Source organism: Myotis nattereri, assembly GCF_964212035.1.
Source record: "Myotis nattereri genome assembly, chromosome: X".
Lineage (NCBI taxonomy): Eukaryota > Metazoa > Chordata > Mammalia > Chiroptera > Vespertilionidae > Myotis > Myotis nattereri.
The window spans coordinates 123,906,531-123,921,117 of NC_138078.1; the positions used below are offsets into that span (position 1 = coordinate 123,906,531).

At 42.5% G+C, this 14,587-nt stretch overlaps 1 protein-coding gene across 1 annotated transcript; it reads left to right on the forward strand.

Moving 5' to 3' along the window:
* Positions 1–304: 304 nt before the first annotated feature.
* LOC308511449 (zinc finger protein 449-like) lies at positions 305–6,514 on the forward strand (the record flags this gene model as incomplete). Its single annotated transcript, XM_081081488.1, has 4 exons — positions 305–658; positions 3,038–3,233; positions 5,438–5,536; positions 5,799–6,514. 4 exons carry the CDS (start codon positions 305–307, stop codon positions 6,512–6,514), a joined length of 1,365 nt encoding a protein of 454 aa, XP_080937614.1.
* Positions 6,515–14,587: the final 8,073 nt, after the last annotated feature.

Sequence of the window (14,587 nt, forward strand, 5' to 3'; positions counted from 1 at the left end):
CCGAGTTCATAAGTCGATGCTCAACCACTGAGCCACTTCAACCACTGAACCATGCCAAGGGGTCCTTTTAACATTTTTGTCAGATTCTTAAAACTACCCAAAAGAATATAATCTGCTTCTTAAGGGCTTTGCTAAAAAGCAAGCATTTAAGGGAGATAAGGATCCCCTTTGATAAGCAATGCTGTTTCTCTCATTTGCACTTTCCTCAGCAGTAGGTGTCTACCCCCCAGGAAATACACAAAGAAACACATTGGAACCTGGGAATTTAGACAGCAGGTAAATTGTACATTGCTGGAAGGCAGCAATGATGACTGTCTTGGGTTCTGCAACACAGGCCTCCTTGAATCTGGGCTCAGTGCTTCAGGGGGATGATAATGACCCTGAAGTCTTCCATCAGCGCTTCAGGCAGTTCCATTACAAAGAAGGAGTCAGGCCTACTGATGTTTTCAACAAACTCCTGGAGCTTTGCTCTGAATGGCTGAAGCCAAAGATGCATTCTAAGGAACAAATGGTGAAGCTTTTAACTTTGGAACAATACCTAACAATTATGCCCCAGGAGCTAGAGACCTGGGTGACAGAACAATGCCCGGAGAGTACAGAAAGAATTCTGTCACTCTTAGAAGAAATACAGATGAAACCTAAGACAACAGAGACAAAGGTGAGAAAAGAGTTTGGAATCTGGGGAACTAGACCAAAAGGGTATCAGAGGCAGGTGGGATTGGATCTGACATTTGTCTGTGTCATTCTTCAGCCCGAAATTTCTGCACAGTCCTTTTCACATTTCTCTTCTACTGGAGAAAACATATGGGTCAGTGGTTTCCAACCTCATCTTAGCCAATTCTCCTCTGTAACAAATATATTCTAATGTCCCAGTAAATATACTTAAATGAAATTCACAGGTAACATAACCTACCTATAGTCATTCATCAAAAAACACTGGTGTTATGCTTTAGGGTCTGCAGACCCGATCCACCCACAGCATGTTTTATATACCCCTAAGCTAATAATGGATTTGAGCTGTTAAAGCATTGTTCAAAAAAAGAGGAAGAAGGAATGTGGCACACAAAGCCTAAAATATTTACTATACGATCATATTTACTGTATGATCTTTGCAAACCAAGTTGGCCAAATCTGAGTCAAGTGGAATCCAGAAGAAATATAAAGGAATAGGTAGGTAGTTTATTATAAACTAAAAACTTTCCAGTGTGCACATGACTGGGCTTGAGCACATCAGAATATCTGATGAAGTTGTCAGATGCTTGCCTCTCTGCACAGACTCACTGTAAAGGTGACAGGCAATTATTAAGATGAATACAGCTTAAACACTATAAACAGTGCTGCTGATGATTGTATGATTTTCCAAAGGAGAAAAAAATGAATGAATCTGACTAAATAGTGGTATAGTCTTATTTTAAAAAACTTATTTATTTTTCTTTTTTTTTAAATTGTATTTATTGTATGATTGGTCAATAGAGTCATATAGGTTTCAAGTATACATTTCTATGATACATGCATGATAAGTATATTGCATTGTGTAGCCATCACCCAAAGTCAAATCTTGTATTCAATATTATTTTGTATTAGTTTCAGATGTACAGCATAATGGTTAGACAATCATATACTTTACAAAGTGTTTCTCCTGATATTTCCAGTACCCACATAGCACCGTACATAGTTACTACAGTATTATTGACTATATATCCTTTGCTGTACTTTACATCACCATGACTTTGATTTCCAAAGGAGTGCTTTCCCAGAAAATTCAAGTCATGCTAACATTTGCAAAAATATTTTGTGATTATATGACCAGCAGTGTGAGGTTCTTGACAGATTCTTTTTACCTACATGAATATTTGAAGGTAGGTGGGGCACAGGAGCAATTCTGCACTGTGCATTATCTATACTTGCGTCTCTGCCCACTAATTCTGATAGCCACCACCTGCCATCATTTCCAAAACACCTCCTGGGAACGGTGACCCTGTCCTCTGAACAGAACTACCCAGTAAAACGTTTTGGGGACATATGATAGCTGAGCACAGGGCAGCATTTTGGAGATGGGAGGGAGTACTTCTTGTTGGGCATTAGGGGCATTGGAGTCTTGGGTATAGTTGGGGCTCTGCAGTAAGCCTGTATGAAGGATTCTTCCAAAGTTTCCTTCCTCCAGGCTGGAATGCGTTTATGGTTTCCCTTCCTTTCTGTGTCTCCTTGTTTGGCTTTCTACAAGAGACTATTTTCTTCCTGTGGTCTAATCCTGCATTATCAGTATGGTAGGCAACAGCCAAAGGTGAGTCTTGAGTACTAGAAGTGTGGCGAGTCCAAATTGGGATATGGTATAAGTATAAAATGCACACCCCATTCAGAAGACTTGGGGTGAACAATAAAGTAGGTAAAATACCTCATTAATAATTCTTTATACTGATTACATTATGAAATTACTAGAGGCCCATTGTAGGAAGATTCCTGCAAGAATAGGGCTTCGCTCCCGCCTCTGCCACCTCGACTCCCTCCCGCCACCTCCTGCCACTGCCTCCCGCTGCTGCTGCCCGCTGCCCACCGCCACTGCCCCCCGCCCCGCCATGCTCCCGCCGCCCTCCCTGCCCCAGCCACTATGCCTGGTTCCGCTCCCGCCTCCCGCCTCCGCCGCCTTGGCTCCATTCCTGTCTCTGCCACCTCTACTTTGCTCCCTTCTACAGCGCTTGGCTTCCTTCTATGTTGTCTTCAGTCTTCGCTCCCAGCCAGGATATGCAAATTAACCGCCATCTTGGTTGGGTTAATTTGCATATAGTTGCTCTGATTGGCTGGTGGGTGTAGCAAAGGTACAGTCAATTACCATCTTTGTCTTTTATTAGTGTAGATGATATTTTAGATATTCTGGTTTAAATAATGCTTATTATTAAGATTGACTTTATCTATTTACTTTATTTTTCATATGACCACAGGAAAATTTTTAATGATTTGGGTGGCTTGCATTATATTGCTACTGGGCACTGCTGGTCTAGATAGATTTTAGAGTGATGGGTTCTGGCATTTCCTCCAGATTGATAGCCAGGAAAAGCTCTTGGAAGATCCAGCAGTAGTCGGAATAGCAGACATGTTACCAAATATCCACCTGGAGGTACCCCCATTCCAAGAAATGGAAACTGTCCCCGAGGCCCCACTGGAAGATGTGTGGATCCCACAGGAGCCATGCTATGATGCTGCTTGGGAAGACCTTCCCTTTCTGGAAACTCCTGGTAAGGCAATGATTTTACTTCTTTTCCTTGATTTCTCTTTTGAGAGCTCAGGAGCTCTCCAGGGGTGGGGTTGGTTAGAAACACTGAATAATGGATGAAAATGGATAGCTTTTATAAATAGGAGGAGGAAACATCCCTTGGAGAATAGCTGCCCACAAAGCCCATTATTAGATCGAACAGGATTCAAAAGCTCTTAAGATAATGAGTCTGCTCAGCAAGGAGTCTTTCACCAAGAATATTATAAAGGAAATTGAGGGGAGTATTGTGATATGAATAAAGATTAATTTTCCCAGCCAATTTTTATTACTGGAATCTGTGGTCAGAAGGGTGTGAGCTGTGTGAAAGGGGGATGGTTAGTGCCCTTAGCTGGCATGGGCTGTGAGCATAGGTTGGGGAATGTAAACTAGTGATAGTGTCGGGAGCAGGGCTTTGAGAGTCCAGACAGTGGAGGTTGAGGGCACCTGGTCCTCAAAGATCTGAGTGTTAGAGAGGAGGGATGTGGGTGGGGTGAGGTTGGCAGACAGTGAAAAAGTGCATGAGGTTAACAACTACCAAGGAGCTCAATTTGGGCCAGCCTCTTTGAAAACTGTCTCCTGGGAGTACTATACTGGGGAGAGGAAGTAAGGTGGCAGCTCTCAGTCCTCTTTGGTTGGGTGCTGCACAGAAAGGGGCAGCAGGACTAATGGTAAGTCCATGGGACACAGCTGCCTGGTGATATGATACTCCTGGCCTTGTTCTCATGGGTGCTAGAGTCTGCCTCCAGGGCTGCTTTAGCCCTTGACTAGTCTCGTCTTTGACTGCCTTTCACCTGAGGGACAGGTGTCTGAGTTGGTTTCATGGTCACCTGTGATGAAATCTATAGCCTCAAGAGTATCAACTCTATGCTCTATGTATAGGATGGGAACCACCATATGAACACATCCTGCCATCCTGAACTGGCTTTCAAGTCTCTCTTACTGGGTATATTCTGGGCCAACAAGTTTTTGGCACTCTAAGGCTATGCTTCTGTCAACCCCCCCCCCTCCCCCCACTTTTGAGATCCCTCACACTTTCACTTGACAGCAGTTCTCCTCTGATGCACAACCTCCAGTTTTATTTGACCTGGGCTCCTACCCCCTCATCCCACCATTACCTTTGAGACACAGCATAAACAAAATAAAGAGTTGTATTTTAAATTATCTTTGTTTGAAATATATGGCCTTTTCATTGTGGAAGTAGAAATAAGGTATTTTAGTCGATGTCCTATGCTTTGATACAATGTCCTGAAAGTTAAATTTTCCTTCACATTAACATTAGCCAAACTAACTTGCTCATGTCATGTCATAAACCCTAATATTGAAACATTGCCTTGTATTTCAATCTGAAATGAGCCATTTCCAACCCACACTTTACTGCAGATCAGTAAACTTGAACAGAGCTGAGGAAGGTGTGTGGAAAGAGGCAGGAGCCACAGCGACTCTCACTGAGGGGGCAGTGGTAAGACCTAGGAGGAGAGTGAGTGTAGAAACAACTTCTGGTTGTCCTTAGATTGACAGTGAGAACCAGTTTTTGATGATTATTTTTGTTAGTTTCCAGAGAATCAACTTCTAGACTTCTGCTGAAGTAGACATATACAGATTATTATTGCTGTTGCTGACCTACCTCAGTTGCTATCTTAATTTGAATATCCCTTACTAAAATTATTCCAGTAACCATTCCTAACCCCCATACTTTGGCATCTTTCTCTCTCTCTCTCTCTCTCTCTCTCTCTCTCTCTCTCTCTCTCTTTCTGCTTGGCAGTCAATAAGACAGTGTTTGTCAGTTTTAATAGGGTAACACTTTAGGAAGATTGAATTCATGTTCTGGCCCTCACCTACATAATTCCATTCTCAAAACAGATGTGGAACTCATTCAGTGCATTGACTTCACACTAGAATTGATTCACTTCCCTTCCATAGACTGGAGGAAAATATCTTTGAACTGAGCAGAGTAGAAGATCTCCCCTGACCCCCAACACACCTACCCCACCCCGCCATTTGGGTCTTGTTCTTATCCTAAAAAACAAACAAGCACAACACAAAGGACTTGTCAGGGGCTCCTGGTGAAGCAATGCTGAGAATGTGGTAGGGTGATCTTGAGAGGCCATGTGTCCAAGAAGAGACCTGGACTCTGGAAAAACCTGTGTTGACTCAAACTATCCTTCCTCCCATCTCTCCTATGGCCAGAATACCCATCACCAAAGCTTGCAGCTGAAGAGCCTTGCGGGCAGGAATTACAGGATTGCAAGGAACTAGGAGAACTGGACTTTTTGGAATTCAACCTAGGTAAGTGAGGGTTCATGGGAAGATACGAGAGAAAATTAATCTTTACTCCCAGGGTAACAAGGTTTGGGATGGCACTTGGGAGAAGTTTGTATCTTCCCAGTAGCATTGAGTATAACTCTTCTCAGTCACTAGGCTGTCCATTCCTCTTGGAACATGGTGACATCTGCAATTTCTGTTCACAGTCTTCATTTTGATATTGGGAGAGAAAATGTGTCAAAGTGGAAAAAACTGGAGAGTGTGTATCTATTTTCTGTTTCTTTAGATGGAAATGCACTTCTTGATACCAATTTTCCAGATGACTTCGAAGAGCTAAGCTACCTATTGGGAAATCCCGAAGAGCAGCTACTCGGAGATCACACACTGCCTCTCGATGATCAGAATCCTTCTGCAGGAGAGAGCGCTGAGAGCTCCAACCAGGAAGAACCTCTCAACCCCAGGGGCTATGCACAAAACAGTGCCCCAAAGAAGCTACACCAATGTATTCAGTGTGGGAAAGATTTTCTTTCCATAAAGGTCTTTAAGGGGCACCTGAAAATTCATTCAGGAAAGCTCCCTCATGGGTGCCCTGAGTGTGGGAAAAGATTCCTTCGTAGGTCAAACCTGCAAAGGCATCTTCGAGTTCACACAAAGGAGGCACCCTATAAATGCAGCGTGTGTGAGAAGCGATTCACTCAGTTGTCACACCTCACAGAACACCAGAAAACCTCTTCTAGTCAAGGAGTGTCCACTTGCCCCGAGTGTAAGTTGCGATTTTGTAATAGAAAACAATTTATGCAACACCTAAAAATCCACACAGGTGGAAGACCCCACAAATGCCAGAGTTGTGAAAAAACATTTAGACGCCAAACAGACCTTAATTTGCACTATGCGTCACACACTGCAGAGAGACCATTTACATGTGAGTATTGTGGGAAAAGCTATAGGCAGAGATCCAGCCTTATTTTTCATTCAAAAAAACATTCAGGGGAGAAGCCATAGAACTGTAGCAACTGTTCTACAAGCGTCCTTAAGAAAGCCCACTTTAAAATGCACTTTAGAGAAGAACTCTTTGAAAATTTGTTGAGGGAAAAAGTTCCTAAACAAAGTGACAATAAGCTACCAAAGATTTAACTTGCACTAGGCTGTCTTGGAAGAACAGTTTTGTTTGAGCTTATGCATTAGAACAGCTTTGTATTTTGCTGTGTTTAAAACTTATCTTCCAAGGCACATAAATTCTAGAGTATTCACTGATTCTTGCCACTGTTCTAGACATGATTTTTTTCTGTCTAGGCAAGTCTTTCTTAATCTTTATGATGAAATGTCTTTGTGCCAAGCCAACCACAATATCGGTGTGAGTAGGGAACATATAAATGCTGGCATTCCTTTTCGATCTAGGGTCAGTATTCCAATAGATGGGGATGTGCCCAATTGACCTGTATCTGTGCAATATTTTAGTCACGTGGAAATGGCTATGCTGTTTCTTTATGATTGCCACTGACAAGTACTTGGAGCACCATGCGGATGCTTCCCTGACAGTGCCAACAAGCACTTCCCTTGACTCCCACTTACACCACATGTCAGAATCTCCTGTGCACCCACTGCTATGTTTATGCATCATTTGAGCCTTGAACACAGTCCATTTCTGAAATATGGAGCACTTTCAAAGGATAGGGGAAGGAAAGATGTCCAACTCATACAGTACTGGGAAGGGCAGAGAACAGTACCCACCACACAAGTACTAGGAACATTGAGCGGCTTATAGAAGGGTGGAGACCCTCCCTGGAACGAACTACCTGTAAATTCTGTGTTTTCTTTCTTTGCTCTTTGGAATGATGAGAGCATTGAATGCTACAAACTTTAAGCCTAGCTTGGATCACATGCCACAAAACTTGTTTAATGTTCTGTTTGTGATTTTACAATTATTTGTTATTACAGTTTTCATTTTATTTCCTTTCTGCCCCAAGAGTTGAACGTTGTTAATTTCCTGTGAATTTTTGGTTACAATGCAAGTTATTAATAAACTTGGTTCATTCTACTTCTGTTTTAAAGTTTATTTAGGTTTCCTTGAAGACACATGTCCTATGACTGCAGAGATTAAGGGCTCCATTTGTAGGGTACTTCCTAGGAGAGGAATGGTTGTGCCATTGGTTTATAGCTATTCACCTTCTCTAAATACTGCCAAAATGTACGACACCTATCCCTTCCCACTCCTTGGCTTCTGGTTTCACTCACCTACTGGTGTCCCTTGATGAAGATACTAGCCCAAGTGTTACATAGTTCAACTTAATATTTTGCCCCTTTATTATTAGTGCTGTTTGAATTCTGGTGAAGAAACCTTTTGTCTACCCCAAGATCATGAACCTATTTCTACATTTTCATTTTGAAGTTGTATTTGTTTACCTTACACATTGAGATTGCATTTTACCTGGAGTTGGTTTCTTGTACAAATGTTGTGAGGTAAGGTTCACGATAACTTCAGAATGGAAGGTCCTTACCACTTGAGATTTTGTCCTCGGCCTTTGGGCCTTAGCAAAAATTGAGATGCTAAGAGAATGCTTTTACCAGCCTGTACATGGATTTGAGCAAGTGTGTTATGAACAGCATTCCAGGTGAAGGGATGTCTCATACAAAGACCTGACGAGAAGAGCACAGAGTGGCTGGAGGGAAAGCTAGAGTGTTAGGCAGAGGCCAGGTAATGGAGGGTCTAGTAATCTATCTGATGCATTTGGAACCTCATCCGGCAGTCCAGAAAAAATCATGGACTCCAGTTGAGAAGTACTGCTGACACGCGCATTTTAGAAAGCTCACTCTGGCTCCTGGATGGGGAGTAGGAGAGACAAGATGGGAGACAGAAAGACTGGTGAGGAGGCTACTGCAGATGAGAAAGTGGGCTGAGCTGAGGGCAGCGGTGTGCAGATGAAACAGGAGGTAAGAATTCCGGAGGAATTAAGAGGCTGAATCCACAGTCTCTGATGATTGACGGTATATGGGGTGGGGAGGTACGTGACAGCCAGCTCTGTGTCCTGAGCATCTGGAGTCGGGAGACTGGAGGAACAGCTCAGGAAGAGGGAATGAGGGCCCTCTTAGCCTATAAGCCCAAGGGCACCCATTTAAACTCATAGACGTTTCAATCCTGTCACGCTGTTTGCTCTCTTGGAGACTGTCTCCTGCCCACAGTGTTTCATTCCTTTAACAGTCTTTGGGTGCCCATTATGTTCTAGATAACATCATAGGTACTGAGAATGGCAGGGTATCAGGCTTCAGGAAAGTCACAGGTTAGGAAGACAAGGCTAAAAGTTAAGCAGAAAATTCTTCATCAAGGTAGTAAGCCCAGTAATAAACTGATATATATAAGTTAATATTGGAGGAAGGTACAAATGTCCAGTTGTAAGATTACTAAGTACTAGGGAGGTAATGTACAACATGATGGCCATAGTTAACACTGCTGTGTGATGTATAGGAAAGTTGTTGAAAGAGTATATCCTCAGAGTTGTCATCGCAAGAAAAACCTTTTCCTTTTCCTTATCTTCTTTCTTTTCATTGTATCTATATGAGAGAATGGAAGTTAGCTGAACCTATTGTGGTAATCATTTCACAATATATGTAAATCAAACCATCATCCTGTACACCTTAAACTTAGACAGTGACATATGTCAATTATTTCTCAATAAAACTGGAAAATAGAAAGCAAGAAAAACTTAAAATGTTTTAAATTACTCATTGCCCTGTGATACAGGAGTGCCCCCTCTAGCTAGTTATCCAGAAGAATTGAAAACAGCATCTTCAGGAGATATTAGCACCACAGTGTTGATGGTAGCACGATTCACAAGAAGCGAGATGTGGAAACCACCAGTTGAGAAGTACTGGTGAGATGTGCATTTTAGAAAGCTCAACAGATGAATGGATAAAGAAAACGCAGGGTGTTCTTTCAATGGGATATTATTCAGCCTTAAAAGACAAGGAAATTCAGCAAAGGTAGCAGCATGAATGAACCTTGAAGGCATAATGCTAAGTGAAATATGTCAGTCACAGAAGGACAACTACTGCATCTTTCCACTCACATGAGGAATCAAAAATAGTCACATTTTAGAATCAGGGTAGAATGGTGGTTACTAAGGGAGGGGAAAATGGGAAGTTGCTAGTCTGTAGGATTAAAGTTTCAATTATGCAAGCGCAATAAGTTCAGGAGATCTGCTCTACACACTGGGCCTATCTGAATAATACTGCACGCTGCACTTAAAATTTTTAGGAGGGTAGATCATGGTCAGTGTTCCAACCATCATATCATAACTTTGTGTTAATCCTCACCTGAGGTTATTTTTTCCATTAATTTTAGGGAGAGTGAAACAGAGGTGTGTGTGTGTGTGTGTGTGTGTGTGTGTGTGTGTGAGAGAGAGAGAGAGAGAGAGAGAGAGAGAGAGAGAGATTGATTGGTTGCCTCTGCACGTGCCTATACTGGTGTGGGGGATCAAACCTGCAACACAAGCCTATCCCCTTGACCTGAAGTCGAACCTTCTCTGAGCAACACCAGCCAGGGCAATCCTATTTTTTAAAAATAGAAAATTACCCAAGATTCACATTTACTGAAATAAAATGACATCAAACACAGAATTATTCTATAAAATAGCATGCCAAACTGTGTTTAAGGAGGGTGGTTGATCGGCTTTTTAAATTTTTTCATTCTTAATGTGTAATTTTTTAGAATGTCATTCTTCATGGGTAATCAGATCTTCAATTAACCTTAAGGCACCCAAGAAAGGTTGCTGTTATTCTGAACACAAGCTACAGTAAAAAGTGTCATGTCAGATCACTGAGGAGAAAGCAGTCTGCTATATGCCAGACGCTATGTCAGGTGGATGAAAGAGATGTTACATAGATGCGTGAGAGGTAGAGTGGGGCCTTGATTACGAGTTTAATTCGTTCCGTGACGGAGCTCATAAGTCAAATTACTCATATGTCAAATCATAAAGTGAACGAGTGAGACACGTGATGCTGGGCTGATGTTGTGGCGCTCACTGTGATGTTCGCTACACCAACCACCGGTAGGGTATGTGAAGCTGGCTCGTAACCCGAATTTTAGCTCACAACTCAAAGCAAAAAGTCGGCCGAGAGACGTCTCGGCTCTTATATTGAAAAACTCGTTAGTCAGGACACTCGTAAGTCAAGGCCCCACTGTTTTCTCTTCCCTCTGGCTGGCTGCAGGGGACATGAAGGGCTGAGGCAAGACTTGAGGGGTGGGAACAGGTTTTATCCTTCTGGAGCCTCGAGACATGGAGTCTAAGGCCCATCCTGACATCAAGATTGCCACACTGCTGTAATAACTGGCACGGAAGTCTGTCTTGCTCTCTACACTTGAAGATCAAACCCTGGTGCAGGGCCTGACATATATGGACACATGTTAAATTGTGTGGCCAACGAAAATACATTGAATGTGGGCAGTTAATACTGCCCAATAATCACACTCTGTTTCTGTAACACACAACTTTCCCACAATTTGAGACTATATCTCAAAATCATGACTATAACAGTTAATGTTTTAATTACACAGATTTGTGTATCCATTAATTCAAAAATTAATAGGAAACACTGACAAGCAGGCCAGGCCTCTTATTTCTCTGGGAAAATAAACACCACTGGACAGGAGCTCCTGTGTGAACCCCCTGGCACCTGTCCTGGCTTTCCCTGCCTTTCCTCCTAAAACAATAGAGGGACATCCAAGCCCTCAGCCAAGGCAGACACCTCTGCTGGGCACATGGTACCATTCTCATGAGGACTTTGCTCCTACAGCATTGTTCCTCTTCGTCCTACATCAACAATTTCTCTCTCTCTCTCTCTCTCTCTCTCTCTCTCAAAACAAGCACACACCCTGACCTCCCATCTTCTGAAAAAACAACTAGATTAATAAATCACCCTTGACCTATCTCCCCTTTTTTCTCATTTCTTCGATACCACAACAGGAAAAAATATTGAAAGAATATTGAAAGAATAACCTACATTCACTTTCTTATCTGTCATTCTATCCTCAACCTTCTCTGCTCAGGCTTTTAACCACAACATCCTCCCGAAATGGCTTTCAGGATTACTCTTAACCACCAGGTCACCAGATACACTGGGCAATTGTCTATGCTCTCGCCACCCAACCTCTTAGCACTCGACCCACTTTAATTGCTCCATGCTTCTTGAAATACGTCCTTGCTTGTCCTCTGTGTCGCCATGTTCTCCTGGAAAGGCTCCTCAGCCTGCTGTGCCAGAGATTCCCCATTGGCTACACACCAGAGTGCTCCCTGGCTCAGTCCCTAAACTTCTTCTCTACTGACACATCAGTCCTGAGTCTGTACAATTCAGATAAATGCTAATGACTCCCATTTTGATAAATAGAATGAGCTACACACATGGATGTCCCATAGGCATCCCAAGCCTAACATTTCTAAAATTTAACATGTCCTGAATTTTCTGCAAACATCTGCTCACTCCCCCAATCTTCTCCATCTCAGGAAATTGCAACTTTGTTCATCCAGTGGCTCAACACAAAACCCCTGTCAGAATGCTTAACTCCCTAATTTTCCACCACATCTTTCATCCAGTCCTTCAGAAAATCTTATCAGTACCTTCAAAACACCCCTGCAATCCCATCATGTCTCACTATCTCCAGTCCCACCACTGCAGCCCAAACCACTTTCATTTAATACCTTCAATATTACAAAAGTGGTGTAGCTCGCCTGGTTCCTTCCCTCTTTGCTCACCAGCATCCATTCTCCAAATAGCAGTCATTTTTTAAAGTACATGCCATTTGTCTCTCTCTTGCTTAAAACCTAACGTTTTTTTTCTCGGCACCTCAGAGAGATCCAAACTCCTTGCCCTAGTCTACAAGGCTATTAAACAAAATGTCTTCCTCTGTGCCTTCATCATCTGCTACTCTTCTTGTGTCTCTCCAAGCTCCCACATCTCAGATTTCTTTGTCCCTCAAACACACATTCTCCTTGAGACACCCTAAAATCTAACTCTGATGTCAAAACTACACCCTGCCTGGATCCAAGAGCACTTCCTACCGTGAGACACTCAGACACAGGGAAGACACCATCCATAAGCACTGAGAAGTAACAGACCTCTGGGTAGGCAGCTGCAGTGGGATAAACACAGGGAAAGCCTGGGGTAAACTTTCACATTTCTTTTTGTTGCTGTTGATCAATCCTCTTGGGAGAATATTGTTTGCCTTGGTATTTAAAGAGAGTGGAAGGGCTGGAGGGAGGGAGAGAGAGAGAAACATTTATGTGAGAGGGACACATCCATAGGTTTCCTCCCACTCGGTCCACAACTGGGACCGGGGTTTGAACCTGGAACTCAGGTACATGCCCTTGACCAGGATTGGAACCCTTGAATCTTTGTTATGCAGTCCAATGCCCTAACCACTGAAAAAAACCAAACAGGACAACATTCAGTTAAAAAAAATCTTTATTGCCGAAACCGGTTTGGCTCAGTGGATAGAGCGTCGGCCTGCGGACTGAAGGGTCCCGGGTTCGATTCCAGTCAAGGGCATGTACCTGGGTTGCGGGCATATCCCCAGTGGGGGATGTGCAGGAGGCAGCTGATCGATGTTTGTCTCTCATCGATGTTTCTAACTCTCTATCTCTCTCCCTTCCTCTCTGTAAAAAATCAATAAAATATATTTTAAAAAAATCTTTATTGTTGAAATTATTATATATTTCCCTTTCCCTGTATATTGCCCTCTCCAACCCCCTTTACCCCCCAAACCTTCACCACCCTATTGTCTGTGTCTATGGGTTATGCATATATGCATATGAGTTCATTGGTTGATCTCTCCTCCTCCCCTCAACCCTCCTCTGCATTCCCTCTGAGGTCTGATGGTCTGTTCGATGTTTCTCTGTCTCTGGATCTATTTTAGTTCATCAGTTTATGTTTTTCATTATATTCCACAAATGAGTGAGATCATGTGAAATTTATCTTTCTCTGACTGGCTTATTTCGCTTAGCATAATGCTCTCCAGGTCCATCTATGCTGTTGCAAGCGGTAAAAGTTCCTTCTTTTTTATAGTGTAGTATTCCATTGTGTTGATGTACCACAGTTTTTTAATCCACTCATCTGCTGATGGGCACTTAGGCTGTTTCCAAATCTTTGCTATTGTAAATTTTGCTGCTATAATCTTTATTTGTCTTTTTAAGCAATATTATCCTCTATGCTTTTGGCTTGTGAAATTCCCACAGCAAATTTGTGCTAAATAAATTGCTGGGGTTTTAGAAGAATTTTTAGGTTATTGAGAGTTGCTGCCCAAACTGAAATTCTCGAATAGTCCTCACACACTCTCAGTATTTACAATTTAAATGTCCCATTGCTATAGTCACTTCTCCACATGTTCTTACTGATGAGCCCCCAGCAGGGCCTCTCAGCTGCTGGGCTGCTGACTGCTTCTCAGTGATATCCACCATTACGTACTTCATGCTTTAGGAAAGCAGCTTTCTTTCTTTGTCTTAAACAAGTAGATTTAAACTAGTTCAAGTCATAAACAAGTGAGTTAGAAATCATACTAAACCTATACACAACAATATGAACAATTTTTGACCAAATGGCTCAACACTAGGTAAACACTGATAATTTGGAGACACTGACAACTGGAGGTACTCAAGTTCTTAGAAAGATAACTTATCCAGAGGATTATGCTAAACATTACAGGATATATAAGATGAAAGAAGGGCCTTGTCCTCCAGGGAAGCATAATGTAATAGAAACACAGCACAGGATATGACATCAGGAGACCTAAATTCCTATCCAAAACCTGCTACTAGTACCCTAGCCAGTTTGACTCAGTAGATAAAGCATTGGCCCGAGGACTGAAGGGTCTTGACTTGATTCTGGTCAAGGCAACATACCTTGGTTACAGGCTCCTGGGGCATGTACAGGAGGCGACACATCAATGTTTCTCTCTCTGCCTCTCTCCTTTCCTTCCACTCTCTAAAATTCAATGGAAACATATCCTTGGGTGAGAATTAACAACAACAACAACATTTGCCACTGGTAATCTATGTGACCCTCAGGAAGTCACGTCTTACATCCCAT